At 45.9% G+C, this 11,380-nt stretch overlaps 2 protein-coding genes across 4 annotated transcripts in view; both read left to right on the top strand.

Moving 5' to 3' along the window:
- Positions 1–10: 10 nt before the first annotated feature.
- Ppp1r3d (protein phosphatase 1 regulatory subunit 3D) lies at positions 11–3,311 on the top strand. Its single transcript, XM_015994988.3, has one exon. The coding sequence runs from the start codon at positions 309–311 to the stop codon at positions 1,146–1,148; it is 840 nt and encodes a 279-aa protein (XP_015850474.1). The 5' UTR covers positions 11–308; the 3' UTR covers positions 1,149–3,311.
- A 3,846-nt stretch (positions 3,312–7,157) lies between these two features.
- Sycp2 (synaptonemal complex protein 2) overlaps positions 7,158–11,380 on the top strand; it is a 56,397-nt gene continuing 52,174 nt past the window's right edge. For all 3 annotated transcript variants that reach the window (XM_076571325.1, XM_076571324.1, XM_076571323.1), the window contains exons 1-3: positions 7,158–7,291; positions 10,149–10,210; positions 11,195–11,338. In XM_076571325.1, the coding sequence (XP_076427440.1) occupies positions 10,187–10,210; positions 11,195–11,338 (168 nt within the window). In that variant the 5' untranslated portion in view covers positions 7,158–7,291; positions 10,149–10,186. The remainder of the gene's footprint in view (positions 7,292–10,148; positions 10,211–11,194; positions 11,339–11,380) is intronic.

Raw genomic sequence — 11,380 nt, 5'->3', positions numbered from 1 at the left:
CGTCACGAGGGGCGGGGCCCCGCGCCGGGGGCGCGCCGGGAAGTTGCGCCTAGAGAAGTTGCAGGCGGCTGAGTCTCGGGGCGGCGGGTCTCCCCAGCATTCCCGTAAACGCCAGGAAGAGCAGGAACCACCTCGCAGGGCTCATAGGCCCGGGAAGCCGCTCTGGAGAGTGCGGTCGGCCTTAAGGGATCTTCAGCCGCTGAGACCCGAGCCAGGCCGCGAGCACACAGCCTCCCTGCAGGGTGCGGCGCCTCGGGACTCCCAGAAGCAGCGCAGCCTGGACTCCCGCCCTGGCCCCCGGCTGGGCCATGTCAAGAGGTCCTGGCTCTGCCCCGATGGCCCCAACCCCGGGTTTACGGAAACCGGCGCCACGGAGCCTCAGCTGCCTCTCGGAGCTGGATCCGCGACCCTGCAGACCCCCGGGTTGCGATCCTCGGCTGCAGCCCATCATCCAGCGGCGCACGCGCTCGCTGCCCAGCTCCCCCGAGCGCCGTGCCAAGGCTGCGGGAGCTCCCGGCGCTGCGTGCCGAGCCGGCTGCAACCGGCAGCTCCGTGTGCGCTTCGCTGACGCCTTGGGCCTGGAGCTGACGCAGGTCAAGGTGTTTAACGCAGGGGAGGACCCATCCGTGCCGCTGCACGTGCTGTCGCGCCTGTCCATCAACTCGGACCTGTGCTGCAGCAGCCAGGAGCTGGAGTTCAAGCTGCAATGCCTGGTTCCCGACTTCCCACCGCCCATCGAAGCCCCGGGCTTCGGAGATCGCCTGGCACGGCAGCTCGTGTGCCTGGAACGTGTCACCTGTTCGGACCTGGGCATCAGCGGCACAGTGCGTGTGTGCAACGTAGCCTTCGAGAAGCAGGTGGCAGTACGCTACACCTTCTCTGGCTGGCGCAGTGAGCATGAGGCTGTGGCTCGCTGGAGAGGGCCTGCGGGTGCCGAGGGGACCGAGGACATCTTCGCCTTCGGCTTTCCCGTGCCACCCTTCCTCCTGGAGCTTGGCTCCCACGTGCTCTTCGCACTGCGCTACCGTGTGGCTGGTGCTGAGTACTGGGACAACAACGATGGTCGCGACTATAGCCTTACTTGTCGTAGTCATGCTCTGCACATGCCTCGAGGGGAGTGCGAAGAGAGCTGGATCCACTTCATTTGAGCTGCTGGCCTTGAACTCGGAGCGTCCGTCTCAGCAGCCCTTCCCCACGGGGATGCTGATCTCTGAGTGGCCGCCTCCCACCCCACTCTTCCTTCCCAGTAGTCTGGTCTCATTTCTTGCAGTGAAGCCCTGCAGCAGTGGCCTGTCGTGTCTTGTAATGAATTGTCTGGAGAGCCTGGTGGCCAGAGGAACAGGAGTCTGTGTAGTGTGTTTGGGGGAAGGGTGTGGGAGGGTAGATGCATGGGATTGTGGTCCTTAGTTTCAGGAGGACCCAGGTCGGTGTTTTGCAAGGACGGCCTTTTGCATGTCTCCTCAATGTGTCTAAACACAAGTAGGCGTTATTTATTATGATGAAGTTAGCCTTCCACCCATAGTGGATGCCTTTTCAGGAATACTCTAGATTTAGTAAGCTTAAAGAAGGCCTGCTGTCTGTTTGCACCCACACAGTGTGGCCTACATTATGGTCCCTCGAGGCATTTCTACCCTGGGACGGTTAAAAACCCGAGACCATGTTTGCTTGCCAATGTTTGTAGCCTCCCAACAGTAGAAACTATTAATAGTCAAGAAACTTACAGCTCATCTGTCATCACACAACCATTTCTGGGCTTCGAGGCTGCCCTGGTTAGGCAGTACCTCCCACATCAACAGCTGGGGAGGAGTGGACTGGAAAGCTTCCAACCATGCACCTTGGCCCAAACAGTGCTTTCTCGGGGACTACCGTTCATGTATTTGTCTTCTGGTCTGGTACTGGGTCTGCTTGTTAACAGGCCATTTTCTGTTTAGGTTTGAAACTACTTGAACCTTTGAAAAGATCTTGCCTTAAGTTATTTCCGTTTTCAAATGGCCACAGGGATTGAAGCAGGAGTGCCCTTCCCGGTGACCTTTTCCACGAAAGAGATGACTTTTTATTTCTAAGTATGGGAAGATTCCAGCCTTCCTATTTTGGAAGTGAACTTTCAAATGAACCTGGGTGGTGTTTTCAGAGATAGCCAGGGCATTGAGGAAAACAGTTCACAGGTTTTTATACACCTGATGTGTTTTTAATTGTACAGTTATGCCAGGTCTCACAGCTACCCGCCACTTTATTCTTTGTGCCTTCAGTTAGGAAAGTTGCTAACATTTTTATGGGCTTATTTCCCAGTTTTAAAATGTTAAATGCTTTTAAAAACAAAACAACCACCAAAACCTCCGACTTTGTCCAGACCACTCACTGTTCTTGCAGGATGTCCCTGCTGCTTAGAACCCACTGTGGAGGGGCTAGCAAATCTTTTTTTTGGTGCTGAGCTGTGGCCTCTCTGACAGCGGGTGCTAGAACTGAGGCAAAACAGACCGAGGTGGACAAGACCTCCCAGGTGTGGCTTTTGCTTTTGAGACAGTGGAAGTCCTGTGATGGACTTGGTGACATCTGTCACCGCTAAGTGTTTGATTACTGATGTTTGTTAAATCAGCATGAAAAAGATGTATTTTACCCTTTAACCTGTTTGGTTTTGATGCTTGAAACTTCTGCCTTTTAAAATTCCAAGAACAGTGTTGGCTTTCTCTGGTACCTCTGGACTAAGACAAGTTTTGATTTAAAATTCCACAATGAAACGACACAGCCTTTGGCTGTTAGGACTCTGCACTACATTGACATTCAAGAGTGAGAGGAGCCCAGAGGCGTTTCCTGCTGCTTAATGAACTGTCCAATTAGGTCAGCAAACCCCAGGGGTCATGGCTGCTCTGTCCTTGGCCCCTGTCCAGAATGCAAGATAATGGTCCAGACTCTTCAGGTAAAAGGTAGACCCGTCTGGAGGATTATTGCTTCAAAGCATGTAGAGAATTTTACAGTCCATGGGAAAGCCAATCACTTGTCCAAAGGGTCTAATTACAGAAAAGTAAATAATATATCATCAAAATTGAGAGAACCTTAAGGTGCCTTTTAAGACATACCAACAATTTGAAATCTAAAGCTTAAAAACAGTTCTGCTTGATTAAAAAAATAAATAAATGCTGTAAGACATTTCAGGGTGAACTTTCTGACTCTAAGACATACTTAGACTGTTAAGATGTTAAAATTGTGTGGATTGTGCACTGTGTTGTGTTGTTCCCCCAAATGTATTTTACTGCCTGTCACTTAAAATTATTTTACTCAAGCCTAAATATTAAAGTACATGTGTAAAAATGTCCCTTTGTTAAGCTGGTGTGTGTCTTGTAGAAGACAAAGTTTTGGAACATCTTGGTGTTTAAATCATTTCACACGGAAGTCTCATCCTTCTCCAGACATGGATGAGTACTGGGCTTTCTTGGTAGGGACTCCTGCATCCGTAGCAGATGTTGTAGGTGTTGCTAAAACACCTTTTCTGAGGAGACTTAAAATCCACCACCCCTCCTCCTATCCCAATAAAAAGGCAAAGTACAGTTTTGCCAGAGCTCACTCATTGGGCTTATTTTGGAGCAATGGGTAAGGGGCTATGGCAGGGCCGGGGGTGGCCTTAAAGGAGTCATACGGGGCGATCTGCACCCAGCAGTGATGAAGACGTCTCCAGGTCTGTGCAGATAGATTCCTTCCCATAATCCTTCCCCACCCTTACCCTCTAGCCTAAGTAGTTCTCAGTCTTCCTAACGCTGTGAGGAATACAGTTCCTCATGTTGTGGTGACCCCCAACCAAAAATTACCTCATTACTACTTCATAACTATAATTTTGATACTGTTATGAGTCATAATGTAAATATCTGATATATGGGGGTCACGACTCAGGTCAAAAACTGCTGCTCCAGCCCTTTCCAGAGACTCAGGCTATTGCAATTGGGGCAGAACTGCATACAATTGGTTAGGAGGGGTGGCAGGCTGCACTCAGGCGAGGATCCTATCACTCTCCCTATCCCCTACCCCTTCAAGAAGAAAGGTCAACAATCAACAAGACCAGCTGTGGTGATGTTTAGCATGAAGATGGCAGCAGTTTGGCTTGGAGGATAGTCCTGTACAGCAGTGTGTGTTTATAAAGTAAACATCTTACCCTATAGGCCAGAGTTCAGGGGCTGTGGTCATTGTATTTCTCTTACATTCCTCTCTGACTCCTGTGGAGCCTGGCCTGCACTGAAACTCTCTACCAAGTACAAAGTTTTACATCCATTAAGGAGGAAGAAAACTGGCATTCAGCATGCCTTGTCTTATTTGCTCAGCCAAGATGCTGGACTCTTGGTGTGTTTGGAATTAATCAGTCGTGCTGTCTGGTTGATGAACCCCCATTTTCTTAGCTGAAAAGAGAGGCTCTTCCACAGCCAGCTGGCTTCAAATCTAGCATTCAACCAGCTATCCCGCTCCATGCTCTTTCACAAGGAGATATGGCCCACAACTTGTTTCCAATAAGAGCTAGTTAAATTTACTTGAAAAGGGTGGGGGGATGCAGCTCTTAGCTTGACCAACACACACAAGGCCAGAGGTTTGAACTCTGGCCCTGTAGAGAACATTGGTGACCAGAAACCAAATCTCAATAATGACTGACAAGGTTTTCTTTCAAACACCACAGTTTAAAACCTTTAAGTAAAACCACTTTGGGTAAGAATAAATGGGTTGTCTTACTTTTCTATTACTGTGATAAAAACCAGGACCAAAAGATACTCAGGGAGCAAAGGGTTGTTTCCTTCTACTTCTGCATTGCATCCCATCACTCATGGAAGTCAGGACAAGAATTCAAGGCAGGAACTGAAGCAAAACCCATGGAGGGGTACTGCTTACTGGCTTGCTCCCCACGGCTTGCTGAGCTTGCTTTCTTATAAACTCAGGACCACTTGTTCTGGAGTGGCACTGCCCACAGTGAGCTAGACCCTCCCACATCAATTGATAGTTAAGACAATACCCCACAGACGCCTACAGGACAATCTTATGAAGGCATTTTCTCAATTAAGATTCCCTCTTCCAGATAAGTCTAGGTTTGGGTTGAGTTGATAAAAGCCTGGGAACAGGAGTGATACACTTTGTTCCTTCATGCAACTGTCTGAAGACACGTTTGTGCCTCTCCTAACAAGCTGCTGGTTGGGCAACCACTAGATTGCATCATGGAAGATGGTAGTAAGTCTATTACAAGAAAGCAGAGTGTGAAGACAATGATGCAAGTCTCGGGTCGTGAGGCTGACACGCTCTGACCTTGCATTTTGTATTATATGCTATTAGTACTTATGTGTATAAATAATTCAAAAAGCACTGCAAACTAAATGTCTTGAATACCCAATAGAAGCCTGTCAACTGCATATGTTGTTTAAATTTTTTTTTTTAAATTAGGATCTCCCTGGACCTACATGTAATTCCAGCCATTTGGGAAGCTGGGACAGGAGGAGCTCAAGTTCAAGTTGCATACCTGGGCAACTTAGATCCTGTATCAGAAAGTACAAAGAGAGCCGGAAGTATAAATCAGTGGAGATCACTTTTCTGGCATGCATGAGGCCTTGGGTTCAGTGAAGAATTACCTCAAAATTCAATTTAACAAGGCACAAAGTTGTAATGATGCCTGTAATTCTAGCTAAGAAGCACTACAGTTTATGTTCTGTGTGATTTGAACTGCTTAGGTACTCAGGGTTTTTTGCTTGGTTGGTGTGTGTGTGTGTGTGTGTGTGTGTGTGTGTGTGTGTGTGTGTGTGTTTATTTTCCAAGTGCTTTCTAAAGCACATTTAAGTTAGAATTGTGTGCTGGCCGTTTGTTGTGGAAGGCTACCCTCTGAGCCTAACAGCCGTCACCTTCAGGAGAATAGCGGTTCCCATCGGTAAGACCCTGGGTAAGATTAACCTGTTGACTGCTGACATTCCTTCAGGGAATTGGGTAGGGCGGATCACTGGGCCCTCACCTGAGATCTCAGCCACTCCCTTTGCTCGCCCCTCTCCAGCTACCTGTCATTCTGCTCTAATTGAACGTGCTTGGGCTTGGGTGGTGCCAGCGTATATGAGGGGTGGAGGGTTGCCGCAAGAAGCGAGTCTCTGGTGGTGCAACTATGAGGAAGTCGTCATTAATCGTCCATGCTAAGCTTAGGTTATTCGGTGACGCTGCTGCTTCGAGATCACTTGCTTCCCGTAAGTAAGCCCAGCAAGCTCTGGTATCTAAACTAGACGCGGATGGAACCCAGCTTTTGGTCTGTTATTGGAGCCCTATCTGCGGTGAATAGACATCTGATCTCATCCCCCAGGAAAAGTTAAGAAAACACCACTGAAACTCGGGTCTGCTGCATACTGACCACAGCTGAGCTGCACCTTAGCCCAGTCATCCGATTTAAAATAAATAAATAAATAAATTTTAAAAAATGATTTTTAGGTAGGAAATCAAGCCGTTACTAAAAATACCATTTTAAACTCCGATTTGGTACCATCCCCTTTTAACTCTCCTCGTGTGGAGCTGTAGAGCTCCCACTAGGCTAGGTCGCAGGATAACCCAAGGGTTGAATAAAGCTGAAATGTCTGTCATGGGGATGCAAAGCAGGCAGCATCATGCACGCCTGTGCAATTTGTCAAAAAGGCGGGGCCACCATAAATTTAGGGCACAGAGAAAATGGAGGAGCTCTGCCCCTATGGCTGGAACCTAGGGGCATGAGAACGGCTTCACTGAGGGGTGATGGCGCCCCACTGCCTGCAGGTTCTGTCTCCTCAAGGCCTGTGTTTTCTCACCAGGCGGGACATGGTGGGCGCCCCCTGCTGGCGGGCGGCCCTACAGCGCGGCATCACCGCGCCGGTGAGGCCCGAGTCTCGGATTAGGAAAGCAGCTGCACACCACCATCGACCCTGCTTCCATCACTTCCGGCTCCCAACCATGGACAGGACAGGAGTCATCGGAAGTGGGATGGAGAGATGTGCAACTCTTCCCAGAAACACCCTAGCTAGTGTCTCTGAAGGGTATGGGGCGTGGCCTGGTTGGGTGGCGCTGATTGGACGCAAGGGGCGTGGCCTGGTTGGGCGGCGCTGATTGGACGCAAGGGGCGTGGCCTGGTTGGGCGGCGCTGATTGGACGCAAGGGGCGTGGTCTGGTTGGGTGGCGCTGATTGGACGAAAGGGGCGTGGTCCGGTTGGGCGGCGCTGATTGGACGGGCGGTTTCCCGCTTTCCGTTGGAGCCCGGGAGGCTGAGGAGGCGCGGTCACACTCGACGTTCCGCGCCCGCGGAGGAGGAGGCCGCCAAGCTGGGGTTTGCGGGGCTTGAGGGGGGCGGATGGGCAGGAGGGCGGGCCGAGGGCGGGCCGGGGCTGCATGGCGGGGCGGGACAGGGAGGAGTGTGTGAGGAGCTTGAGAGGCCGAGGCCTGAGCGGCCTGGGCCGCGGTGAAGAGTGTGACCACATGGCGGGGCCTTGGGGGAGGCCTGAGGGCCGAGGGAAGCGCGAGGCCGACGGCCCCTGAGCATGCGCGGTGTGGGGGGACGGGAGCACGAGGGCCTTGGGCTCTGGGTTGGCCCCTAGTGTCACAGAACCGGTGACTTGTGCTTCCTGTGGGGACTGGGTGAGGACCGGGCCGGCCTGGCCTTGTCAGGAGAGTGCGCGTGCGTGGTGTAAGCGCGTGCTCACGTCGTGGTGTAAGGGCGTGCGTGGTGTAAGCGCGTGCTCACGTCGTGGTGTAAGGGCGTGCGTGGTGTAAGCGCGCGCTCACTTCGTCGTGGTGTGAGCGCGCGCTCACGCGCTTGGGTGTTTGTTGCCTTAGCCCCTGTCACGGCATCCCTTGTCCAGGGCCCAACCCTGTGTGTGAGCAGTTGTTCGTGCGCGCTTCCCTAGCTCCCTTAGGAGTTCCATAAGGATCTTTGAACGTTTCCTCGCGCTGGGGAAGCTGGTTACTTTTGTGTACCTTTCCCTCTGATAAGCTTGCTTGACTTTGTAGCCATAGAACTGTTTTTTGGCTTTACTGCAGTCAGCATTCTTTCAATGGCGGTGGGCGGGTAATTGGGTTATTTTTCTTTCTTAAAAGAATAAAAGAAGTCCACCTATATAGATACTAATTAAAATTCCCTTTTCCTTGGTTGGCGCCTTTGCGGAAAAGTAAGAATAGACAATAGAACCATCTGGCTAGCATAATACGTCTTTTCGACATAATTCTTCTGTGCTGTGTGTGTCATGGCTTAGAGCACTTTTGGGAAAATGCATTACTTCCAGTCGTTTGTGGAACATTATGGCAGGGCTGCTGACAGCTGCTGGCCCGTAGGAAACAAAGTGCAAACGTCTCTATAATATATTTTAAATAATGTCTTAAGTCACATTTTTAAACTGGAAATGAAATGTTTCAGTCTTCAATTTCACAGATACATTTTAACTGCAGAAAAATGGAAAAGGGGATGAAAAGGTGTTTTTATGTCTATTGCAAAATAGTTGCCCTAACTGAATGTATTCATTATGGATACTTGATAGTGGGCTGGTGATTTTGGATAAGTAATAAAGACCTACTTAATTTATAAATTAGTACATTTTATATATTCTCATTTTCTGTAACAATCACTGTCATAACCACTTTTTGACAATCATTAGGATTGAAACAGTACTTATGTTCAAAGTGATAAATGAGTATATTTTCATAAAAACATGTATTTTAAAATATTTTATGGTATGTTGAATTTTTCTTAGAATTAACTATTGACCTTATATATTATCATTAAAAATGTTTTAGCAACTCACATTTTTGAATAAATGTTACTCTATTTTATAGTACTGAGCTTACCCAATATTCTAATAGTTGCTTGCTAGCTAACTGCTACCAACATAAATTTTCAATGGAAGTAATTTAAGATATAAGATAAAAGAGACTTTATTAAAAAGAAAGAGAAAGCTTATGATCTGGGAAAAAGGAGCTTGGGAATAAAATGAATATGTCTCTTGAGGAACAAAGAGAAGAGGCGGGTTTATGTAGAGGAAGCTTCTGCCCCTTCCCAACCCCTTTTTATTTTGTCTTTCTTTTGGTCAGTTTTATTCCTGATTCCTACTCTCACTATTTTATTTCTCACTATTGGTATAAATAACCCTTATTCATAGATCCACTGTGTGAATCCTTCCACACTTTTATTATTTTCAACACATACACAGATGTACTTCACAGAATATAGCTTGATCTTGTATGTAGTTTAAAATGTTCATAAACATGCTCTAGAGAGATCATCTGTGTCTCCTTTCACTTTTGTTTTTACCCTGTTTTAAGATGAGCCTCATTCTGAGATAAAGAGCAGTTGATTAAACTACACGTATAAGTGTCCAGTTGCATCCTGTGCACATTGCATTTATTTACCTACTTTGGTCCCCACCACACCTACAAAGGCAGGGTTTTTTTCCTCTTGCTGTTAGAGGCAGTGCCTCAATAAAATTACTGTTTTTGTACTTCCATGTTTCTGTAAAACTAGAAATGGAACTACATGTTGGGAAACACAATTTTTTTTTCTGTTTGCACTTTGAAAAGGGTAGAGACATTATTGATACCCATCATTTTCTATTTTCCACATTATCAGGTTTTTTATAGTTTTTGCCAGCCCAGTGAATGTTGCAGTTGGTTATCTTCTAATTACAAATTCTGTTGTAGAGGTAGCATCTTTTCCTTTTTCGTTAGCCCTTGGAGTTTTTGAGTTTCTCCTTTTCTGAATGACTTGTTCTTAATCTTTTCCACTTTCGTGTTCATTTTCTCCTTGATTCCTCAGTTCTTCAGAATTATTTTAATCTATGTCTTAGGAACAAAACTAAACACATTTATGACAGGATATATAATTTTTTTTTGTGGGGGGGGCGGTGAGACAGGGTTTCTCTGTGTAGCCCTGGCTGTCCTGGAACTCTGTAGACCAGGCTGGTCTCAAACTCAGAGATCTGCCTGCCTCCGCCTCCTGAGTGCTGGGATTAAAGGCTTGCGCCGCCACCACCTGGCTAAGATACATAATTTAACTGAAGTATATGATAAATATCCAGAAAGGAATTTTAAGAAACTAGTCTATTGGTATGACAACAATTACTCTCATATATATAAGATCTTTAAACTGTAAACATATAGAACAGGTAATAAGGTACATAAAATGTTCTCTTTCATAGGTGTCCGTCTTCTCCTGCTGTTCTTAAATGAAGTAAAAATGCCTGTGAGACCAGACCTCCAAGTATGTAGTCTCGAGACCACAAACAATCATTTTAATCACTCAAATAACTTTGTGTACTTCTATCTGTTGCTATATCTTTAGTAATGACAAACTTAATGTTTTAAGAAATACTGAAGAGTAGTTTAAATATGGTTTCCTTTATTAAAATAAAAGTATAGTAAGAACATAAAATATGAAAGGTATTGATTCTTTGTTCTTTCAGTATTGAAAATAGTTGTTCACTGATTAGTGTATTATACGTAGATAAAGTTATAAATTGAATGAGCTTACATTTTATATTTGTAGTTTACCAATAAATCTGTTTAGTAATCAGATTACAGTCTGAAAGTTTACTTATGCTGTACTATAATAGTGGAGATAGGGCTAGGCGGTGGTGGTGCACGCCTTTAATCCCAGCACTCAGGAGGCAGAGGCAGGCGGATCTCTGAGTTCGAGGCCAGCCTGGGCTAGAGAGTGAGTCCAGGAAAGGCGCAAAGCTACACAGAGAAACCCTGTCTCGAAAAAACAAAACAAAACAAAACAAAACAAAACAAAACAAAACAAAAGTAGTGGGGATAGCAGATCTGATAAAAGTCATATTAGGGTAATACTTAGGTTGAATTAATGTATATTATTTTTAAAAGGGTAAATTTATCTTGTTGCAGTTTATTTTTAAATATCATGAAGTTTGTACTCAGATATGCTAGGATTTTGTTGATGGTGGTAAGTATAGTTACTATAATGCTGATTTGATTTTTCATTTAGTTTGTGATTTACTTGAGTCATTGAAGATATAAATATAATGGAAACTTTGATAAAATATTTTCTATCTAAAATTGTTACTAAAGAAAATCTTTAATTTAGTAACTCTGAATAGTAATAGGCTTTTAAAAAGATATTTTATGAGCTGATTTATTTTCATTTAGAAACCATCCTTTGGTAATTTAATTGCATAAAATGACTAATATTGTTGGCATATCTGTGCTGTTAACTATCTCTCTGCAGCAGTTGGAAAAGTTTATTGATGATGCCTTGAGAAAAAATGACTTCAAACCTTTGACAATACTTTTACAAATTGATATTTATGAAGATGTGAAGATTAAATGCAGCAAACAATTCCTCCACAAGTTGGATGACTTAATATGCAGGGTAAACACTCATTTTTGTTTAATTGTTCTTAAAATTATTACA

Source organism: Peromyscus maniculatus, chromosome 4, assembly GCF_049852395.1.
Source record: "Peromyscus maniculatus bairdii isolate BWxNUB_F1_BW_parent chromosome 4, HU_Pman_BW_mat_3.1, whole genome shotgun sequence".
NCBI lineage: Eukaryota > Metazoa > Chordata > Mammalia > Rodentia > Cricetidae > Peromyscus > Peromyscus maniculatus.
Note: the sequence above shows the minus strand (reverse complement) of the source record. Positions and strands in the feature narration are given on the sequence as shown.

What these genes read in the sequence shown, in the direction of transcription:
- Ppp1r3d (XM_015994988.3), top strand. Translation starts at nt 309, where the DNA reads ATGTCAAGAGGTCCTGGCTCTGCCCCGATGGCCCCAACCCCGGGTTTA.